The following is a 23,948-nucleotide window of genomic DNA, read 5'->3' as shown; positions in this document are numbered from 1 at the left end:
TGTGGAAAAAGCTACAGAATGGGTGGACATGTAGGAGGCAGAAGAGGTGGTGGGCGGTGGAGTGGAGGGTTGGGCAGGGACTGTAGGAGCAGATGATGTTGATGGAAAGTTGTATGGGGAAGGAGTTTGGTACGGGGAAGGAGTTTGGTACGGGGCAGGTTGCTGGATGTGGGGAGATGTCTGGTACTGGGGAGGTTGCTGGTACTGGGGAGGTTGCTGGTACTGGGGAGGTTGCTGGTACTGGGGAGGTGGCTGGTATGTAATAGGAGGGGGAGGATGGAAAGTGGCTGGAGGGGGTGCAGGTGGAGGAACTACTGGGGTGGGAGGAGGAGGTTGGGAGGTAACGTGCTGGAGAGCACCGTGGCATGAATGCATTACATGCATCTGCTGGGTAGGAGAGAACGTTTCCATGCGCTCCACAACAGACCTGAAAAAGGTGTGGTTTGGCGAAGATCTTGCTTCTGAATGCATGGTTTGCAGAAGTGTCTTCACCTCCAGAATGCTGGAGTTGATCTGCTGAAAGCCTGCGGAGATTTGCTCTGACAAGACTTTTAGACAGTTCTGGAAAGATGCATTCAGATGGAAGAACTCTGGCGCATAAGTCTTTTCCTGACCCCTCTGCCGCTGCCGCCCTGTACCAGTGGGGTAAAGGGAAAGCGATCTCCTCACCAGCAGCTTCATGTAATGTAGGCGGCCACGATGCTCCTGTGCTGGTGGATGGGACAGATGGGTCGAATGTGTGGGAAGGCTGGGAAGGTGCAGAAGTACCGGGGCGGTCGAAGTGTCCCTCGGTGCCGGTCTCCTCAGGGATCGCCTCAGAAGGGTCCAATCGTGCATTCTCCCGAGTGCTGCTCACCGTGCTGTGGAATAAAGAGAAAAAAAAAACAATTAAAATAGTGACATGGCATGGCCCTGGCTGAAAAAAAATTGTTACATCTAAACATTTTTTTTTCACATGTGGTGTGTAATATTTACCTTCTGGTGACCATTGTATCCCGGAGGAACGACAGGGCTCGTGCGTACTTGTACTTGCTCCTGCGTCCTCCAGATCCACTCGGGGCCCGCATCTCTTTATTGAACTCCTTCTTGAAACGGTCCCTCACAGACCGCCACCGCTTCACAATTCTGTCCCCTGAAACGAGAAAGGACAAAGTGGTTAGTATACAACATCAGTGTTTCCCAAACTCCAGTCCTCATGGTCCCCAGGGGTCATGTTTTCAGGATTTCCATAGTAAATAGAAATCCTGAACACATGATCCGTGGGGACCACGAGGACTGGAGTTCGGGAAACACTGGTTTACATCAAGCAACCGGTACTGTATATACTTACGCTCTTTAATCTGGGCCCGAGCATCGAGGTCCTCCCAGCGGCCCACAAGGAGCGAACAGATTTCCTCCCAGAGTCGTCGGGTAACAATCAGGTCAGCATGGCGGCGGTCAGCCATATTCCATAGCGGCTCCCTTTCTCTGACGAGATCGATGAGGTGGTCAACATCAATTCCTCCATCCTCACCGTCTGAGTCGGGAGCACGCTGTGAAAGCTGTTAAAGTAAAATAGAAAAATAGCAAAATTAGTCACCACACTTAAGACATGAAATAAAAAGTGTACCAAAATTTAACTTAAATATTATACTTACATGCTGGTGACCGCCGCATTGCTGTCGCCGACGACCCTGGGAGGCACTGCGAGGACCTCTTGGCCGAGCATCAGATTGGGAAGACTAGAGAAGAAAAGAAAAAAATTTATGTGTTTGGATGTTGGCATTTGTTTGCTGTGTGTGGTCTGCGGTACATTGTTTTCTATGTGTTGTGTGTAGTGTGATGTTGTGTTTCTGCGTTTGATGCAAAAAACTTACCAATTCTGAGCCCACTCCAGGTGTCTGTCCACCCCTTCCTTCTTCTTCTGAGAGCTCCTCTTCAGCTTGTGATTCCTGTTTTGAAATAAAAGCCAATGAATAGACATATATTACAGAGATGATGGATTTTGGAAATAAAAACTTACCGTCAAACGCTGACGATGCGAGGGAGGGCTCCCAGAAGAAGATGTGCTGTCATGTTGCTGGCCAGACTCCATGGCTGTGGGTGGTGCTGCTGCTGTTGCTGCTGCCAGTGCTGCCGCTGCTGCTGCTGCATCTCTTGGGCGGCTGTTGAATAAAGAGAAACAAAGGGCCAATGAATATCTTGATATTCCATGGCCCTAGTTTTGAGGAATGGGGGATTTGATAATTACCGTCTCTCATCTGCTGCTGGACTCCCCTCCCGTTGTTCAGCATGTTCCCTTTGCTGCTCCATTTGGGGTGGTGGTGGTGCTGATGGTGCTGCGGTGGTCTCCTGCCTTCTCCTGCGCCTGGTTGCTGTCTTTGGTGGCATGTTGGGTGTGGCTGAGGGTCCCACTGTCATGCTTTTATATATGTGTGCTGTGGGCAGAGCTACTGAGCATGCTCAGACCCAAAAAACCGGATCCGGCCACCGGCGTGTCCGGCTTTTTCGCTGGAGACAAAAAACGTTACAGTAGCCGTTTTTTCCAGACGCCGGATTGCGACACATTGCCGGATCCGGCGAAAACCGGATGAAACGCATGGCCATCCGGCGCAAATGCAAGTCAATCGGGGGGGAACCAGATCCGGCATTGCATTTCGCCGGATCCGGTTTTTGTCAAAAGTGCCGGATCGCGCCTGACGGCGAAAACCTGATGTGTGAAAGAGGCCTAAGAGAAACAGTAAGAGTTTTTGCAGAGTCAAAAGTAAGAAAAGGTCGAATTTTAGAAATGTTTTTGAGGTGCAGATGACAAGAGCGAGCCAGTGATCGAATGTGGGGGGCAAAGGAAAGCTCGGAATCAAGTATGACCCCAAGACAGCGGGCCTGTTGCTGGGGAGTAATAGTGGAACCACACACAGAAATGGCAATGTCGGGTATAGGTACATTAGTAGAGGGAGGAAACACCAGGAGTTCAGTCTTTGACAGGTTCAGTTTCAGATATAGTGAGGACATGATATTAGACACAGCGTTTAGACAATCGCCGGTGTTTTCTAGAAAGGCTGGCGTGATGTCAGGAGAAGAAGCGTATAATTGGGTGTCATCAGCATAGAGATGGTACTGGAAACCAAATCTACTGATTGTTTGACCAATAGGGGCAGTGTACAAGGAGAAGAGGATGGGGCCTAGAACCGATTCTTGAGGGACCCCAACAGTAAGGGGAAGGTGAGAGAAGGAGGAACAGGCAAAAGATACAGTAAAGGAGCGGTCGGAGAGATAGGAGGAGAACCATGAGAGAACGGTGTCCTTGAGGCCAATGGAACGGAGCATAGTGAGGAGGAGCTGATGATCCACAGTGTCGAATGCTGCAGAGAGATCCAAGAGAATTAGCATGGAGTAATGACCATTTGATTTAGCTGTTAGCAGATCATTAGAGACTTTTGTGAGGGCAGTTTCAGTGGAGTGTAAAGAGCGGAAACCGGATTGGAGAGGGTCGAGAACAGAGTTTTCTGAGAGATAGTGGATAAGATGGGAGTGGACCAGGTGTTCCAGAAGTTTAGAGATGAAGGTAAGATTAGAGACAGGTCTATAGTTAGTGGCACAGTTTTGGTCGAGGGATGGTTTTTTAAGTAGTGGATGTATGATGGCATGCTTAAATGAGGAAGGAAAAGTACCAGAAGAGAGAGAGAGGTTACATTTTTTAGTTAGGTGAGGGGTCACAGCAGGGGAAAGGGACTGGAGGAGATGTGACGGAAATGGGTCACTGGTGCAAGTGGTTGGGCGAGAAGATGCAAGGAGCCTGCTTACTTCTTCTTCTGTGACTGGTTCAAAATCAGAGAGTGAGCTAGATGCAGTGGGGGAGGGAGGACAGTGCATGGTATGAGGTGATTGGGAGATAATTTCCTGTTGAATCTGGTCAATTTTTTCTTTGAAGTAATTGGCCAGATCATTAGCTCGGAGCTCCGTGGTTGGGGCCTGTACTCTTGGATTGAGTAGAGAATGAAAAGTGTCAAAGAGACATTTCAGGTTATTGGACAGTGAGGTGATGAGGGTGTTGAAATAGGTTTGTTTGGAGAGGTGAAGGGCAGTGTTGTGTGTTCTAAGCATAAACTTAAAATGGATGAAATCTTCGTGTAGATTGGATTTTCTCCACAGACGTTCGGCGCACCTGGAGCACCGCTGCAGGAAACGTGTTTGCACCGTGTGCCAGGGTTGTCGCCGTCTGCGTTGTGGTATTCTATTTATAGGGGGTGCAAATGCATCCAGGGCTCTTTGACGTGTTTCATTGTAATGCTTCAATGCAGAATCAGGACAGGAGAGGGAGGAGATGGGGGCCAATGAAGAATGCAAGTTCTTCATAAGTTTCTGGGTGTTAATGGCCTGTATGTTTCTATAAGTCTGGACAGTGGGGGTGACCTGAGCAGCCTGGCAGTTCTTGATAGAGAATGAAAGAAGATTGTGGTCAGAGAGCGGGAGAGGGGAGTTTGCAAAATCATCCACTGCACAAAGCCGAGAGAAGACCAAGTCGAGGGAGTTTCCGTCTTCATGCGTTGGAGAATTAGTAAGCTGCGAAAGGCCAAATGAGGAGGTTAAAGATAAAAGGTGAGTAGCAGATGGTGAGAGGGGAAGAGCAATGGGGATGTTGAAATCTCCCATGATGAGGGTAGGGATGTCACAGGAGAGAAAATATGGAAGTCAAGTGGCAAAATGATCCAGGAACTGATGGGAGGGGCCAGGAGGATGATATACCACCGCCACATGGAGAAGGGGGTGTAGACTCTGACGGCATGGACCTCTACATGTGGAGACTCGTTATATGAGGGAGTGCATTAAATGAGGGGACTTATTACATGAGGAAACATTTTACATATGGGTACTCGTTACATGAGCGAGCTCTTTCTGTGTGAGAACTCGTTAAATGAGGGAGCGCTTTACATGAGGGGACTCGTTATTAGAGGGAGCGCTTTATGTGTAGGGACTTGATACATGAGTGAGCGCTTTATATTTGGGGACTCATTACATGAGGGAGTGCTTTACATGTGCGGACTTGTCACTTGAGGGAGCGCTCTACATGTGGAGACTCGTTACATGAGGAAGCACTTTACATGTGGGGACTCTTTACTTGAGGGGGCACTTTACGTGTGAGGACTTGTTACATGAGGGAGCGCTTTACATGAGGGGAGTCGTTACATGAGGGAGTGGGTCGCCCTCGTCCCAGGGCTGTGGGGTACTCGGTACCGGGCCGGTGTCAGGGGGATGAGGTGTCACAGAAGCGGCGACCCGTTCCGTGGCCCTGGGCGCCCAATATCAATGGTGGTTGTTTTTGTGGTTTAATGTAATAGTAGTTCGTGACGCCACCCGTGGTGTTTTGCAAGTAAGATGGTAAGCCAACGCTGCTTGTAGATCCACTGGGACTGATGGTGTGATGCAGCAAAGATGGTGTAGCTCCCCACAGGTGGAGCTGTAGTCCCAGGGCAGTGTAGGTGCAATGGATGAGGAGAGGCCCAAGATGGTGTAGACGCGGATACCCAGATGTAGCGGTGCTGATGCGGGAATGAATGGAGGACACCAGGGCTTGCAGTTTCAAAGCTTTACTCACAGTTTGTAGTGCACACAGGTGTGTTGCGAGTTCATTTTCCCATTCACCGTCGATGTCTGATGAACTCCCTCTTCTGGTGAAGGAAGGTAGTGAGGCTGATTACCAAACACCTGATCTGGTAGATGATGACTGGGTAACAGGAAATTCTGACTGGATATAAGGCAGCCGACGCCCTTCTGAGTCGCTGGTGATTTCTCTGCTGGATTCTTGGAGACCAGTCTGATTCCTGCTTCCCAAAGATAAGTTTTTGTTCTGCTATTGAACTTATTAGTTTTGTTTTGTTTACCTTGTTTTTTGGAGTTCAGCCATCCCCGGTCGGGGGTGTGCTGAGTTCCATTTTTGTCTGTGATCAGTTTGTCTCTTTGCTCTGTCTTCAGAATTTACCTGAGTGCTGATATAGTCTTTTTGAAGTCCTAGCAACTTCAGGGCCTGTTTTTCCTGTCAGACGGTAGGGATATTTTTTGGTAGGGTTTTTTACGGATTGCAGACAGCAGCTTTTCTATCCTATCCTTTTTAGTTAGGTTGAGCAAACGATGGGGCCCAAGCTATCTTTCTATCTGTGTTAGTGTTTTCATCTTGCTTCACCGTCATTATATGTTGGGGGCTGCCTATTGCTTTGGGGTCTGCTCTGGGGCAGTTTAGATTTCCCCTTTCTTTCTTTAGGCCTATTTAGTTTTCCGGCTGTGTTCGAGGGGTCTAGGGCATCGTAGGAACCCCCCACGACTACTGTTAGTTGTTGTGGATTGGATCAGGGGTCTGCAATCCGATAGCTACCAACCTCTCCGGTTTTCTGGACTTAGCTTGTATTTTTGTTTTTTCCTCCTTCGGTGACTCATTCATAACACAGGTGCCCGCTTCAGTACCGTGTCCTCCGGGGCAGAGGCCCAACCAACCTCCAGGCGAGATAGGACTCTCCCTGCCAGCACCCCGCCAACATGTGCCTTTCCTGTACGACTCCTCTATTGCGCCTTTTAGTGTGAAGAACTCCAGTACCGTGGTCCCCTGAAGTTCCTCCTGTCAGATGTTCCTAACAACTCCCTTCTCCTGAATCCCGGCTCTCTATTCGTTTGCTGTTGTGTCCCAAGTCTTTGATGGGAGTAGTGCATTTACAGCCAACTACTCCACCGGTGTTTGCTGCAGAACCATAAGTGTCCATACAACCTCGGGGACCGGGATCTGGGAGAACCTATAGGCAGGGTTCCTATCCAACCCACTCCTCCTCTCTGTTCTCTCTCCTCTTCGTTCTGTACTTGTCTTTCTCTCTCTTATGGAAATGCAGTTTACAGTTCTACTTCTCTCCTTCTCTTTCCTTTCCCGTGCCAGCTGGCTCAGGTCACTGAGGCAGCTGCAGCACTCCTTCCTCCATCCCTTCTTCCAGGGATCCCCCACTCCTCACTGAGTGGCTTCCTACTCCGCCGACCTTCTGTCAGACTGAACTAAGACTCAAATGAACTCTAAATCCTATCTTTCCCCTTTTTTTATACTAACTCCACCCACCTCCCAGCACATCTCGTGTTACAAAGCAAGGATCCACGAAAGGTGCTGTGCTACCCACTAAGCACTGAGCTGCAATCTGGTCCTCTGCTGAACTATCCTGTGTGTGGGATGCAGGTGTTGGAGTGTGGTAAGGAGTTCCCACCTTACCTGGATGGTGGGGCACTACACCTTAGGAGGTGCAGTACCTCTGTGGCGACTGAGCCTCAGGGGCGCCACAGGAGCGCTTTACATGTGGGGACTGTTTACATGAGGAATTGCTTTATGTGTGGGTACTCGTTATATGAGGGAGCGATTTACTTGTGGGTAATAGTTATATGAGGGAGTGCTTTACATGAGGGGACTCGTTACATGAGGGAGCTGTCATGGTTTTGGACAGGGTTCATGCCCTGTCCTCTCAGGATTAATTCTATGTGGCCTCCTTTTGGATCTGGGAGGGGTATATATACCCACTCTGGACTAGGATTCTCTGTCAGATATACTTTTGTTCTGTCTGTGTGTCTGACCCCCTGGTGTGCGTGTGCATACTGTGTTGTTTGACTGCTTTCCGTGTTTGACCTGGTCTGTTTACTCTTTTGGTTTCTCAGCTTGGCTTCCCTAGTTGTTTTGCTCCTCCAGTTCTGACCTTCTGGCCCATCTGTCTTGACTCTGCTATCTCGCGTCTCTTTTGTAACTCATTGCTACGCTCGGTTTTCTGACCTTTGGCTTCCACCTGACTATTCTTCCGTCTCATTCCCCCCCAGTACCTCTTTGACCTCCTGGTTTTGACCTCGGAACGTTTGGATTCCCCTTTGGTGCCTCTTGTCTCCTCCATACTCCGGCACCTAACTCCGACCTCGTCCACTCCCCATGGGTCACGTCACGTGGTTAACGTCCTGCTTGCAGCTCGGTTAGTTCACGGTCGCTTTGCGCTCTTCTCCCTCGCAGCGGCGTGTAGCTCTCCCTGCAGCAGTTACACCTGGGGTCGTGACAATATAACTGACCACACAGTCTATTCCCCTCTGGTCGGGTGGTGGGGTGCTAGTTTATTATGGACCCTGTACGGTCACTCTCGGATCAAGTGAATGAGCTCTCCCAGTTAATGCAGAAGCTGTCCATGGATCAGAAAGCCCTGGTTCACTCGCACTAACAGGTGCAAAGAGATGTGGCGGACGCCCTATAGGATCCTGTTCCGTCGGGCACTCGGGATGGGGGCCCCACTGATGTGTCTCTAGTGGACCCTGAACCACCGGTAAAGTTACCTGACAATTTTTCCGGGGATAAAAATTTGTTTAGAGTTTTAAAGAGGGATGCAAGTTGTTCTTTGAGTTACGTCCCCGCACTTCTGGAAATGAAAGGCAGAGGGTGGGGATCGTTACGTTCTTGTTAAGGGGAGCTCCATAGACATGGGCTTTATCTTTCCCTCTCCGTAACAGAACGTATGTTGGTGAATTGGTTCTTTGAGGCTCTGGGGCACATTTATGATGAGCCTGATAGAGTGCATCTGGCTGAGGATATGGTGATGAGTGTGACACAGGGGAAGCACTCAGCAGAACGGTTCTGTTCGGAGTTTAGACACTGGGCCGTTGAGGTATCATGGAACGACACCACCCTGAGAGGGTTTTTCTGCAGGAGCCTGTCCAACCATCTACAGGACACTCTGGAATTACATCCCCCCCGATTCTCTGGAGGACCCCATGACTCAGACGGTTCATTTGGACCGGAGGCTCCATGCTAGAGGAGTGATGCAGCAGGAGACCCCGTTATACTCCGACCTGGGTGATACCGCGTCCCCTCCTGAGCCCATGGAGGTTGGTGCTATCTCGTTGAAGGAAAGAGAGAGAAGACGCCGCAGAGACAACCAACTATGCTTTTACTGTGGAGCCTCTGGACATTGGAAAAGGGACTGTCCCTCTTGTCCTTCTTCAGCTAAGATGTCAGGAAACGCTTAAGTCTGGGTAACGGTCGAGGAGGTTGCCCAGACTATCAGGTACATTTTGCTCACATGCTAAAATTCTTCTTCAGGTGAAACTGAAACTTGCTGACGGTCCTGTTGAGACCACCACTTTAGTTGACTGCGGTTCTACCATTAACCTGATTGATGCTCGGGTGGTACTCTTAATAAGATAGGGACAGTCAGGTTTAAAGCTCCAGCTAAAATCGTGGCTATTGACTCCTCTCCTCTCACCCGTGATGGAATTTGTTTCATGTCTGCAGTTTTTTCTCTGAGAGTGGGTCCTACTCATGTGGAAAAAATAAGTTGTTTTGTTCTGCATAATTTGCCTACAGGTCTGGTACTAGGAAGGAATACCTAGTACCAGACCTGCAGGCAAACGCTTCAACGCCACAACCCCATTATCGATTGGGTTATGGGGGAGATCATTCAGTGAGGATGTAAGGCTAATGGTCTTTGTTGTAACGTGGTACCACTTGTCACCCCTATAAAATCTGTATCAGTGTCGTCTGTCGGTCTGGAGGGTATTCCGGAGTACCTGAAGGACTTTGAAGACGTGTTATCCGAAAATGAGGCTGAGGCACTTCTACCACATAGCCCTTTTGATTGTGCCATTGATTTAGTCTCGGTATAACAGGCCAGATTAACCCCCCCACCCAGAATATACCCGGGGTATAAATTTGCCTAGGCCAGTTTATACCCCTCTGGGCCAGAATATACCCCAGCTGCTGTAGATCAGATTTTTCACTCTTTTGAGAACCATCAAAAATGGGGCCCAAGGCAGCACTTGGGGCCCCAGGCAGCACATGGGGGGGCAGAGGCAGCACATGGGATGCCAGCCAGCGCACAGGGCCCTAGGCAACATACAGGAGGCAGAGACAGCGAACGTGACCCCAGGCAGCACACGGGGCCCCAGGCAGCACACGGGGCCCCAGGAAGCACACGGGGCCCCAGGCAGCACACGGGGCCCCAGGCAGAACACAGGAGGGCAGAGACAGTGAATGGGGTCCCAGGCAGCACACGGGGTCCCAGGCAGCACCCGGGGGCCCCAGGCAGCGCACATGGCCCCAGGCAGCACACAGGGGCCCCAGACCTTGTACAGGGGCCCTAGACATCGCACATTGCACAGGGGCCCTAGACATCGCACAGGATTGAGTGATATACTCAAGAATGGGGCCCCAGACATTGCACAGGGGGTCCCAGACAGCACACAGGGGGACAGAAACAGCACACAGGGAGGCAAAATATGCCCGAGGTTAAAGTGGCCTAGGCCAGATTATACCCCGGGTATATTCTGGCCTAGGCCAAACTATACCCCAGGGTATAAATTGGCCTAGGCCAGTTTATACCCCTCTGGGCCAAAATATACCCCGGGTATATAATGGCCTAGGCCAAACTATAGCCCGCGGTTAAAGTGGCCGAGCCCAGATTATACCCCTCTGGGTCAGAATATACCCCAGCTGCTGTAGATCAGATTTTTCATGCTTTTGAGAACCATCAAAAACAGGGCCCAGGCAGCACACTGGGCCCAAAGGCAACACACAGGGAGGGGGGGCAGACACAGCAAATGGGGTCCCAGGCAGCACACGGGGGTCCCAGCTCAATCTGGCCTGTTACACCAGGAGCCAATTTACCCAAGCCTCGTTTGCTTATTTTGTCCAGGCCCGAGCATTAAACCATGAAGGAGTACATCTCCGAGAGACTCCGCAAGGGCATATTTGGCCTTCTATCTCACCTTTGGCAGCAGGGTTCTTTTTTGTAAAAAAAAAAAGGATGGTGGTTTGCGGCCGTGCCTCGACTTTCGGGAACTGAACAAAATTACTGTGAAAAACACGTACCCTCTTCTCCTTATCCCCAATCAATGTAACCAACTCACTGAGACCTAATGGTTCTCTAAGTTTGATTTACAAGGGGCTTATAACCTTATAAGGGTTCAGGAAGGGGATGAGTGGAAAACGACGTTTCTGACGACTGAGGGGCTGTTAGAAAACTTAGTTATGCCCTTTGGTCTCACTAACGCTCGGCCTGCTGTTTTTCAGAATTTCATTAATGTAATGTTCTCTGACCTAATTGGACGTTATGTGGTTATCTATTTGGATGACATTTTAGTATACTCTGCGGCAGGGGCTGGCTGACACTTTTCAGCCTGGGGGGCAATCACAAGGCAGTGGCCCTCGAGTTGCGGTGGCCCTCATTTTCCCTGCTTATCTCTGGCCATTCAATTAAAGCAGCATAGATAACAGGCTTTAAAAATAGGCTGGTATGTAAATATGGGAACAGATGGGAGCAAGCTGCATAGATATGGGAGCAGAACCGAGCTTATTCCAGAGATATGGGAGCAGAACCGAGCTTACTACAGAAATATGGGAGCAGAACTGAGCTTACTCCAGAGATATAGGAGCAGAACAGAGCTTACTCCAGAGATATGGGCGCAGAACGGAGCTTACTCCAGAGATATGGGAGCAGAACGGGGCTTACTCCAGAGATATGGGAGCAGAGCCAAACTTACTCCAGAGTTATGGGAGCAGAACAGAGCTTACTCCAAACATTTGGGAGCAGAACGGAGCTTACTCCAGAGATATGGGAGCAGAACGGAGCTTAGTACAGAGATATGGGTGAAAAACCGAGCTTACTACAGAGATATGAGAGCAGAACCGAGCTTACTACAGCGGTATGGGAGCACAACCGAGCTTACTACAAAGATAAGGTAGCAGAACCAAGCTTACTACAGAGATATAGGAGCAGAACCGAGCTTACTATAGAGATACAGGATATATATAGTATATATAATGCGATGGTCCCAGTTCTCACTATAAATATAGTGCGATGGCCCCAGTTGCCTAAATATATAGTATGATGGCCCCAGTTCTCCCCTTATATATAATATGACGGCCCCAGTTCTCTCTCTCTCTCTCTCTCTATATATATATATATATATATATATATAGTAGAATAGACCCCAGTTCTCTCATATATATATATAGAAGGATGGCCCCAGTTCTCCCTATTAAAAATAAAGAAGTTTATACTCACCTCTTTCGCCGGGGCCCTACTCTACTCTAAACTATTAAAAATAAATATATATTTATGTATTTTTCTTTAATGGAATGAGTCACCTACATTTACGTTTTTTTTTTTAAACAACCATTAATACCACATACAAGGGACAAATATTGTCACACCATGACCAGAGCACATATTACCAGCACATAGTAACCAAATAATACCACATACAAAGAACAAATACTGCCACACCTTGGCCAGACCACATATTACCACCACATAGTGACCAAATAATACCACATACAAGGAACAAATAGCGCCACACCATGACCAGACCACATATTACCACCACATAGTGACTGAATATTACAATACTGATCATTAATAAAAAAAAAACACAATACTAAGTGCCATTGTATACAGGAATTCTGTATTTACTGTCAGTGTACAGGTGATACAGTGATCACTGGTGACATTATACACAACAGCTCTGTTTATAGTGTCAGTGTACAGGTAATACAGCGATAACCAGTGAAATTATGCACAGGAGCTTTGTATAAAGTGTCAGTGTACAGGTAATACAGTGATCACCGATGATAATGTACACAGGAGCTCTGTATATAGCGTCAGTGTACAAGTAATACAGTGATCACTACTGCCAGTGACATTATACACAGGAGCTCTGTATATATTATACAGTGTATAGTGTCAGTGTACAGGTAACACACTGACTCACCAGTGACGTCTCTAGCTGAAGTCCCTCATCTTTGGTTTTCTTTTTCATCAAGCATAGACCGCCATCGCTTCTTCCATCCAGGACTCGACCCTGCGTAAAATAACACAGTTACTAGAGCACCACTTCCAGAGCACATTCCCCACTTTTTCAGTTTCTTCTACACTACACATCTGAAAACAGACGTGCACCCACAATCAATATATAATTGGTTATTATGCTACCTATCATTCCAAATATAAATTATAATCCGCCACTGTGCACCCACTAACTATAAAGCCCCCGTTACACACTGCGATATAGCTAGCAATATCGCTGTAAAGTCACCGATTTTGTGACGTAGCAGCGATATTGCTAGCGATATCTCTACATGTGATACTTACCTCCGACCGGCTCCCCCCGCTGGTTATCGCTGGTCGCTGGTGGGCTTCCTGCTGTGACGACGAGCGACGCGTGGACGCGGGCGGGAGGACGTCAGGATCGCCGCGTCTGACAGGTAAGTAGCGACCCCCGACCCCTGCGATGTCGCTGGTGAGATCTGCCTGTGTGGCAGCTCACTAGCGACCACTTAGCGATGCACCAGCGATCCATATCGTTGTCGGGATCGCTAGTGCATCGCTATGTGTAACGGTACCCTAAATAGCCACTTTCCCCATTTAATATATAAATTAATTAGCACCTATACCCTTTCCCCCAATTCATTACCTGGCACTTCATCCTCAACGTCCCCCACTATGTACCTCCTGCTCTAACCCTTACCCCGATTCATTATATTTACATGCCCCTCCCACCTCAATTCATTGTCATGTCTTTCTCTCCCACCCTCTATTCATCATCAACTGCTCTACCCCACATTCAATACATCATTTACTCCCCCCACACTCAAAATTCACTTTGTTCTCCCCATAGATCATCATTTGCTCTCCCCAGCCCCCACCTTCAATTCATCATTTGCTCTCCTCACCCCCCACCTTTAATGAAATTGCTGTGCCCCGTCACTCGCACTGAATTCATCATTTGCAGTCCCCCCCACTTTAATTTGAAGTCCCCTTACTTCATCCATTGCAGTCCCCTATCACCCCCTCACTTCATCTGCAGTGCCCCTTCATCATTTGCAATCCCCTATCCCCTTTCCATTTCATCATGTGCAGTCCCCCCTCAGACACACTTCATAATGTGCAGTCCCCTTCCCCCCAACTTCACCATGTGCAGTCCCCCTTACCCCACTTCATCATGTGCACTCCCCCTTACCCCCTCATAATGTGCCGCCCCACTCCCCCTGTCATCATGTGCAGTCCCCCTTACCCACCAATTCATCATGTACAGTCCCCCTTACCCCCAATTCATCATGTGCAGTTCCCCTTAACCCCCAATTCATCATGTACATTCCCACTTACCCCTAATTCATCCTGTGCAGTCCTGTTGTGAATTCACTTTCTGGCCTACCTCTGGTTGCTAGTGAAGGTAGTGGAGCTGGTTGTATTGACAGAGGAGTCGCAAGTTCTCTTTCCGGGCTCCCTCTGGTGGTTACAGGAGGTAATGGAGCTGATCTAATTGACAGAGGCCTGCCACCTGATAATGAGGACGACGATTGGACATCTGGAGTCTCTGACTGGATTTAAGACAGCCAACTCCCTCTATCCCTGCTGGTGATTTTTCCTGCCTCCTGAGGTCTTAGTTTCCAGTTCAGTCCCTGCATGCTCAAGCTAAGTGTTCTTTGCTATTCACATTTGATTTGGCTTTGTCTATTCAGTTTTGTGTGGTCAGTCAGCCCCGGCTGGGGCTGTGCTGAATTTCCATCCTTATGTTACTGTTTGTGCCAGTTTGTTTTTTGTCACTTATTAGATTGGCCTCTTTTTGCTCTGCTTTCAGAATATGCCAGAGTGCTAATATAGTGGGTGAAGTCTAGTGACTTCAGAGTTTTTTGCTATCAGAAGTTTTGGACATTTTTGCAGGGTTTTTTTGCGTGATTGCAGACAGAGTCTTTCCTTTCCTGTCCTTTCTAGTTAGTGTGGGCCTCATCATTTGCTCAGCCTATTTTCCTACCTGTGTTTGTGTTTTAATCTTGTCTCACCGACAATATATGTTTGGGGGCTATCTATTCCTTTGGGGTCTGCTCTGGGGCAGTTTAGATTTCCCCTTTTCTTGCTTTAGGCTTATTTAGTTCTCCGGCTGTGTCGAGGCGTCTAGAATCATCGTAGGTACGCTCCACGGCTACTGCTAGTTGTGTGGATAGGATCAGGGGTCTGCAATCCGCTTAGTTACCAACCTCTCTGGTTTTCTGCGGCTTAGCTTGGTCTTGTTTTCCTCCTCGGTGACCCAATCATAACAGAATCACCAGCCATACCGCAGATTCTAGGGTATTCAAAAGCAGGAGAGAATTGTAAAAAAAAAAAAAAGTGTCAGATTTTTTTTTTTATATATTTTCTCCTCTTTTTCTCTGGGGCCGTAGTAGGATTTTTTCTTTAATGGAGATTAAGCAATTGTCTGATCGTGTTGAGCAGCTCGCTGCTGAAATGCGGGGAATTTCCGCCTATCTCACTCAATCACCTGCTGTTGAACCAAAAATCCCTACTCCTGATGAGTTTTCTGGGGATCGGTCTAAATTTTTGAATTTTAAGAATAATTGTAAATTATTTCTTGCCTTGAAGCCTAACTCATCGGGGAACTCTGTGCAGCAGGTTAAAATTGTCATCTCCTTGCTGCGCGGCGATCCCCAGGATTGGACTTTTTCTCTGACACCTGGAAATCCTATTCTGACTAACGTGGACGCATTTTTTTCAAGCCTTGGGGTTGTTGCATGATGAACCTAATGCTATTGATCAAGCTGAGAAAACCCTATTGGCATTGAACCAGGGTTAAGATTCTGCAGAGTTATACTGTCAAAAATTCCGAAAGTGGGCGGTTCTTACTACATGGAATGACGGTGCCTTAGCAGCTCTCTTTTGGAAGGGTTTATCAGAGACCGTAAAAGATGTTATGGTGGGATTTCCTGTTCCCTCGGGTCTTGATGATTCTATGTCATTAGCCATTCAAGTTGATCGGCGTTTACGTGAACGTAAAACTACACAAGAGGCGTTGCCGCCTTTTGATCACACGTCTGAACCCATGCAATGTGATAGGGTTTTGTCTAGGGCGCAACGTCAGGAGTTTAGAAGGCGTAATAAAAGTTGTGTTTTTTCTGTGGAGACGCCTCTCATACTATTTCTGTCTGCCCTAAATGAGAGAAACGTTTTGCACACACATTTGCTGTGGGCAGTGTACAACCTAAGTTCCTTTTGGCAATTACTCTGATCTGCTCCTTATCCACATTTTCCGCTAAGGCTTTTGTGGATTCAGGAGCAGCTTTGAATCTGATAGATTTGGACTTTGCTGAACATTGTGGTTTTCCCATGATACCCCTGCGGACACCTATTCCGTTGAGGGATATTGATGCTACTCCTTTGGCGGAGAATAAACCCCAGTTTTGGACCCAGGTGATAATGCGGGTCGCCCCGGACTACCAAGAAAATTATACATTTTTGGTGCTGCACAATTTGCATGATACTATTGTTCTGGGTTTTCACTAGTTGCAAACTCATAATCCTGTTTTGGATTGGAAATCTGTGTCTGTGGTGAGTTGGGGTTGTCAGTGTGTTCTTATTGACACTCCTGTTTTCTCCACCTCTCCCCAGTCTCATGATATTCCTGATTATTTGGCTGATTTTTCTGATGTATTTAGTGAGAGTAAGTCTGCATCTTTGCCTCCTCATAGGAGTTATGACTGTGCAATTGAGTTGATGCCCGGGTGTAAATTTCCCAAGGGTCGGCTTTTTACCCAACAGGGAACCCGGCTGAACTCACACCAGCAGAGCAAAAATCAGAGAACAGTAAAAATGAATCAAAATGCAAAAAGATTCAAGAAGACAAATAACTTCTTGAAAGTTGCAGGACGGAGTAGGAGGAAAGCAGACTTCCAAAATGCTCAGGAAGCAACCCAAATCACCGGCAACAACTGAGGGAAGGTTGCTCACTTAAATCTCTCCAGTCTATAACACCTGACCTCCAATCATCCTCCTCAGGTGATTGACTCCTGTCAGCCAGACCAGCTCCATTACCAGCAGCAACCACCAGAGGGAGCCCACACTCAGAAGCCAGGTCAAAGGTGTTCACAACAGGCCTCGTTATTTGAGGGAGCGCTTTACATGTGGATACTCATTATATGAGGGTGCGCTTTACATGTGAGGACTCATTACAAGAGGGAGAGCTTTACATGAGGGGACTTGCTACAGGAGGGAGTGCTTTACATGAGGGAACTCGTTACATGAGGCAGCGCTTTACATAAAGGGGCTTTGTTACATGAGGGAGCGCTTTAAGATAAGATAATCAGATAAGATAATCCTTTAATCGTCCCACCATGGGGAAATTCAGAGCATTACAGCAGCAAAGCAGGAACAAGTACAGATACAGATGCATAAAGGCATTACATTGACAGTAGGTAGGTACATATACGGAAAAAAAAGATATAACCGGACTATCACAACTTTGGATCTATCAGTTCACTGGGTCGTTCTCCGTTTTGGACAATGCTGGTTATACAGCCTAACTGCAGCAGGAAGGAAGGACTTTCGATAGCGCTCCCTCTCACATTTAGGATGAAGTAGCCGGTCACTGACAGTACTGCACATCTTTGTCACGGTCTCATGCATGGGATGGGAATCATTCTGCACCATGTAGCTCACCTTGGCCTGTATCCTCCTGTCGCCTACTTCTTGAACTGGATCAAGGGGGCATCCCAGGACAGAGCTGGCCCTTCTAATCAGTTTGTCCAGCCTATTCCTGTCCCTGGTTGATATGCCACTACCCCAGCACGCCACACCAAAGAAGATGACTGATGCCACAACAGAGTTGAAGAAGGATGCAAGGAGTGCCCCCCTAACTCCGAAGGCTCTCAGCCTTCTGAGCAGATAAAGCCTACTGTGGCCCTTCCTGTACACTGCAACTGTAACAACCCTGCTGGCATCACTGCATGGCCTCCCCTCCCCCGCACACCAACTTACTTTCTGTTTCAAGCCATGCTGTGAAATCTGTCTGTTGCCAGTCCTGTGCTCTGTGCCTCTGCTCTATGCTTCCAAGCTATGTGTGTATAGGGGGGGCGGCGCCAGAACTCTCTGGTTCTTATGCAGTCAGGGTGCACCTGTGTGGTATGTCCCTGGCCAATCGCCTAGAGCCCTTGACTATTTAGTTTCGCCACACCCACTGACCTTTGCCTGTGCAATGTCTAATCTCAGTTAGTATCTTGCTGCTGAGGAAGCCAGGCCCTGTTCTGTGTATCTCCTTCTCTGGAGGTTTACTCTTAGTTTTACTTTTTACCTTGTCTGCCTGCCAGGAGGCTGTATATCCTGGCCCTTGAGTCTTGTTCCCAGTGCCTTGTCTGTTCTCTGCCCGCCTGCCAGGAGGCTGAATATCCTGGTCCTTGTGTCTTTGTCCCTGTCTCTCTGTCTGAACTCAGTCTTACTTTTGTCTATCAGTCTCCCTTTCTCCTTGTCCGTGGCTCCCTTCCTTGCTGTGTCTTTCCTTGTGTCCTCCCTGTCTGTGTATCTGCACCCTCGCAGCTTTATCTGGGCATCTGCACCCTCGCAGCTTTATCTGGGCATCTGCACCCTCGCAGCTTTATCTGGGCATCTGCACCCTCGCAGCTTTATCTGGGCATCTGCACCCTCGCAGCTTTATCTGGGCATCTGCACCCTCGCAGCTTTATCTGGGCATCTGCACCCTCGCAGCTTTATCTGGGCATCTGCACCCTCGCAGCTTTATCTGTGCATCTGCACCCTCGCAGCTCTGTCTGCACGGCCCCTTAGCCGCTCTGCCTGCTCCGCTCTCTTGCGGCTCTGCCTGCTCCGTACTCCTGCGGCTCTGCCTGCTCCATACTCCTGCGGCTCTGCCTACCTGCATCTCCTGTGTGAACAGGTTCAAACCTGTTCTCTCCTATAACACTCCTTCCTGCCTATATCCATACCTGCACCTCCTGTGTGAACAGGTCCAGATCCTGTCCCAGCATACACCACTCCCTCCTGCCTACACCTGCTGTGTGAACAGGTCCCTACCTGCTCCTTCTCATACCACGCCAATCTGTCCTGTGCCTCCAAGCCGTGCCCGCCTGTCCTGTGTCTCCAAGCCGTGCCCGCCTGTCCTGTGTCTCCAAGCCGTGCCCGCCTGTCCTGTGTCTCCAAGCCGTGCCCGCCTGTCCTGTGTCTCCAAGCCGTGCCCGCCTGTCCTGTGTCTCCAAGCCGTGCCCGTCTGCCCTGTGTCTCCAAGCCGTGCCCGCCTGCCCTGTGTCTCCAAGCCGTGCCCGCCTGCCCTGTGTTTCCGCTGTGCCTGTCGTGTCTACCTGCCTGCCTATCTATAGCCTCTGTCAAAGTGACTTGTCCCCGAGTGGGACCAGCAGCCACAGCCAGACACCACCCTGGAGTGGCACCCGACAGCCATCTGCCGCACAAGCCTGACCTCACCATCAGAGGCTCCAGTGAAGACCGAGGTAGCTGTCGTAGTCACGCCCCTTCCAGGGTAGTCTGGTTTGTGGCACAGTGGGACCACAAACCCCCGGCTCGCGCCATTCAGCCAAGGCGCGAGCGTGACAATTTGCACAGGCCATGGTCCCCGCTGAGTCCCATGTCCTTCAGCTTGCAGAGCATGAGCGACTTTCTCTCTGCCAGTATGAGCATCTGGAAGAATTTGTTCCGCCCTGTGTGGTTCCGATTGTTGAGACTTCTGAACCCATCATTGTCTCCAATGCCATCTACAACCAGCTCCTGGCTTATGAGAGGCTTGACCCTGAAGATCCTCCAAGGTTCTATGGAGATCCTAAGGAGTGCCAAGGGTTCCTGGAGCAGTGCCTGCGGTACATTGAGTGGAATTCAGCCTGTTTCCCCTCTGATTGGGTCAAAGTGGGATATATAATGTCCTACTTAGCAGGAGAAGCTTTGATGTGGATCTGTGCCCTCTGGAAAGCAGGGGATCCTATCATCACGGACCTAGAGGCCTTCCTAGTGGCCTTCCGTAAAGCCTTCGAAGTACCTAGTCCAGCTACGTCTGCCAAGTCTTCCCTTTCCAGATCTGAGAGGCGCGCCAGACGGGTGAAACCAGTGAAGAAACCGCCTCGTCAGACCGCGACCACCGTCCGAAACCCTCTAGTTCCTCCACCTGTTAAAGCAGCTACTCGAGTTGAACCCAAGAAGACTGTTAAGAGTGGGCTGGCAAAGCAGCAGCCTGAAACCAGTCGTAAGATGGGCATACAGTATTGCTGCGGTTGTGTGGAACACTCGGACGGCTTCTGTCCGAAGGAGCGCAAGCTCCAAAACCTTGGGTCAGTGGGAGAGGCTGCCCTTGGTAAGAGTCCCTCCTCCTCACTGAGATCGGTGACTGTTCGTGTGCCTTGTGGGAGCTTCGGCCCTGCAGATGTGTTAAAGCTGCAAGCCAGACGGAGTCTGTGTAGGGTTCCTCTTCCACAGCTCCAGAATCCGGTGACGGTGTTTGGTGACGGTCATGCCCTACTTATGAACAGTCGAGTGTCGAAGGGACAACTACAGCTCCAAATCGGAGCATTATATTTGGAGAAGTTCATTTTATACTTGATGACCAGTTTGCCCATCGGTCCTTCTGAGCCGGATACTCTACTGCCCGTTCCGGTCCGAAGACCCAGCGTGGTGCCACACTTGGAGCTACCTAGTCACCAAAGGTATCTAGTTCCAATGTTACAAGGTCAGGCTACAGTGTTACCTTCCCCATCTGTTCTGCTGGCTATTGGGTCATGGTGTGCTGATGTCACTGAAGAAAAGGAAGCAGTGACGCCCTCTCCACACACCTCCTGTGACCAGTTCCCAGAAGCATCCCTGTCGCTTGAAAATTTTTCTTCAGGCCATGGGCAGAAGATAGATCCTGTACGGATGCCTTCAGATTCTATGTGGCAGGTGGATGAAGAAGTTGGAGCAGAAGCTCTTGTACGTCTGCTTTTTACCAACCCAGAGGAACAGGTCCAGTTCTCTTCTGATAACGGGCGAAGGATGGTTCCAGTGTGGGTACCCTCAACTTCTAGTTGGCAGGCTAATGAAGATACTAAGGAGGAGGTCCAATTTACTTGGGATATCAGGTTGAAGTTGGACTCAGTGAAGGTCTCTTCTGTTTCCAGCTGGCCGGCTGATGTAGGGGTCAAGTCTGAGGCTTCCAGGTCCCTGCTTTCTGCTACCCAGGAGGAAGAAATCCAAGTCCTTATACCCTCTGTGTTGGAAGATGACTCCATCAGGCACCAAGAAGCTTGGCACTCTGGGATTCCTGATGGCACACTTATTCCACCCTACCAGAAGGATGTCGTGTCAACCTGGACTGTGTGTGGTCCCATACTCCTTTTATTGGTCATTCTGGCAGGCTTGAGGAAGAGGGGCCGTAAAGGGGGGGGTACTGTAACAACCCTGCTGGCATCACTGCATGGCCTCCCCTCCCCCGCACACCAACTTACTTTCTGCTTCAAGCCATGCTGTGAAATCTGTCTGTTGCCAGTCCTGTGCTCTGTGCCTCTGCTCTATGCTTCCAAGCTATGTGTGTATAGTGGGGCGGCACCAGAACTCTCTGGTTCTTATGCAGTCAGGGTGCACCTGTGTGGTATGTCCCTGGCCAATCGCCTAGAGCCCTTGACTAGTTTTGCCACACCCACTGACCTTTGCCTGTGCAATGTCTAATCTCAGTTAGTATCTTGCTGCTGAGGAAGCCAGGCCCTGTTCTGTGTATCTCCTTCTCTGGAGGTTTACTCTTTTAATTTTACTTTTTACCTTGTCTGCCTGCCAGGAGGCTGTATATCCTGGCCCTTGAGTCTTGTTCCCAGTGCCTTGTCTGTTCTCTGCCCGCCTGCCAGGAGGCTGAATATCCTGGTCCTTGTGTCTTTGTCCCTGTCTCTCTGTCTGAACTCAGTCTTACCTTTGTCTATCATTCTCCCTTTCTCCTTGTCCGTGGCTCCCTTCCTTGCTGTGTCTTTCCTTGTGTCCTCCCTATCTGTGCATCTGCACCCTCGCAGCTTTATCTGTGCATCTGCACCCTCGCAGCTTTATCTGTGCATCTGCACCTTCGCAGCTTTATCTGTGCATCTGCACCCTCGCAGCTTTATCTGTGCATCTGCACCCTCGCAGCTTTATCTGTGCATCTGCACCCTCGCAGCTTTATCTGTGCATCTGCACCCTCGCAGCTTTATCTGTGCATCTGCACCCTCGCAGCTCTGTCTGCACGGCCCCTTAGCCGCTCTGCCTGCTCCGCACTCCTGCGGCTCTGCCTGCTCCGCACTCCTGCGGCTCTGCCTACCTGCATCTCCTGTGTGAACAGGTTCAAACCTGTTCTCTCCTATACCACTCCTTCCTGCCTATATCCATACCTGCACCTCCTGTGTGAACAGGTCCAAACCTGTTCTCTCATATACCACTCCTTCCTGCCTATATCCATACCTGCACCTCCTGTGTGAACAGGTCCAGATCCTGTTCCAGCATACACCCAGGGCCGGATTAAGGTTGGTGGGGGCCCCTGGGCAGAAAATCTGGTGGGGGCCCCCATATCATTAACATTTTAGCCATAACAGTAGAGCGCGAACTGTAGCACTCAGATGTACAATCTAATCTTATCCTCTTGTTCTGCCACATTCAGATTTACAGTACTACAATAGAGATACAGTCCAGGATAACTCAAAGCAGTCCAATTATAGACAGAAAGAGTTACTCACATTTTTTTTATTGAACCCAATGTTAAGACAGCCAAGGAATAATAAAAATGCAGAAAGGGAAAGTTTTCACCGGCAGCAATTGTTGCTAACTACTGTATAACAATATGCTCTCTATTGTATTATCTCCGGAGTACAGCTCCCCCCCCCCCACGCAAGGGTATACAGCTCTTGCCCCCTACAAGGGTATACAGGCAGCTTTCCCCCCCATGGGAATACAACTCCCCCCCAACGGGTATACAGCTCTTGCCCCCTACAAGGGTATACAGGCAGCTGTCCCCCCCCCCCCCAAGGTTATACAGTTCTCCAATGTTTCGTCTTTATACCGTTCCCTCCTCCAGGTATACAGGCCCAAATGTACAGCTCCCCTCTCGCGCATACAGCTCCCCCGATCAATATATAGCTAGCTGGAGCCTGGAGGCAAGGGGGTTAATCACCGTGGCGCTGCAGAGTTGATTGGCGGGTACACAGCAGGCAGTGGGCGCACGATGCTCGTGAATGCGGCGAGCAGGCAGAGGAGATCCACAGGACAGGAGGCGTGACAGGAGAGGAGGTGTGACAGAAAGAAAGAACAGAGAAAGAAAGAAGAAAGAACAGAGAGAGAGAGAGAGAGAAAAATGAAAGATGAGAGAGATAAAGAAACAGAGATAGAAAGATTCTATAAAGATACTATAGCAGCCCGGCTCCCACTGTAGTGCCCACCTGAGCCTCCCGATGCAGGAAATATAACGATCCGCTCACATGGCCGACATCCCCAAGTTCAAGGCGATCCTGCTGTCCGCGCTGTTGGAGGAGGACATGGTGATGGATCTGAAGCATTCCCTAAAGTGCCTCCATGGTTCCGTCACAATCTCCTCCCGAAATTACCTAATTTCCGGTCAGCTTCTAGCACGTCACTTCCGGTGGAACGTCACATGCGAATTTTAAAGTGCTCCTCGGGGCTCCGCCGTGTACTCCTGTGTCCGCACGAAAAGTAAGCTCCCAGCCGGGGCAGTATCTCTCTCAAAATCGGGACTGTCTCGCTGGGAGGTATGAATGGTCCCCACCATACACCTTGAACACGTATGGCACCGCATACATCATACACACACGGTTCCGCTTTTTATGCCTCATACACACGGCTCCGTTCTGTACACCTTGCACACACACACTGCTCAACTCAGTACACACATGGCTCCACTCCGCAAACCTCGTACACATGCGGTTCCGCTCCACACACCTTGCACACACGCAGCTCCGCTCCATACACACACGTGGGGCTCAGCTCCGTACACGTGCGGCTCCGCTCAGTACACCTCACACACTCGCGGCTCTGCTCCGTACACCTCATACACACACACGGCTCCGCTCCGTACACCTTGTACACACACATCTCTGCTATATCCACCCTGTAAACCCTCCCTGACCCCACACAAACTTCACCTCATCCAGGACGATGAGAACCAGCACAGACAGCAAAGTCCTGCATAAACCA

General features: G+C 49.5%; 1 protein-coding gene across 1 annotated transcript in view; it reads right to left on the bottom strand.

The window, feature by feature from the left end:
• Positions 1-23,448, bottom strand: part of MICOS10 (mitochondrial contact site and cristae organizing system subunit 10) — a 90,633-nt gene extending 67,185 nt beyond the window's left edge. The window contains exons 1-2 of the mRNA XM_073570332.1: positions 23,177-23,448; positions 12,742-12,831 (exon numbers count right to left, since the gene is read on the bottom strand). Of these exons, the coding sequence (XP_073426433.1) occupies positions 12,742-12,831; positions 23,177-23,293 (207 nt within the window). The 5' untranslated portion in view covers positions 23,294-23,448. The remainder of the gene's footprint in view (positions 1-12,741; positions 12,832-23,176) is intronic.
• Between the last annotated feature and the right edge of the window lie 500 nt (positions 23,449-23,948).

This window comes from Dendrobates tinctorius, unplaced genomic scaffold (assembly GCF_039654945.1).
Source record: "Dendrobates tinctorius isolate UK_male_01 unplaced genomic scaffold, ASM3965494v1 ptg000028l, whole genome shotgun sequence".
NCBI lineage: Eukaryota > Metazoa > Chordata > Amphibia > Anura > Dendrobatidae > Dendrobates > Dendrobates tinctorius.
The sequence above is the reverse complement of the archived record's forward strand: the minus strand, read 5'-3'. Positions and strand labels throughout refer to the sequence as shown.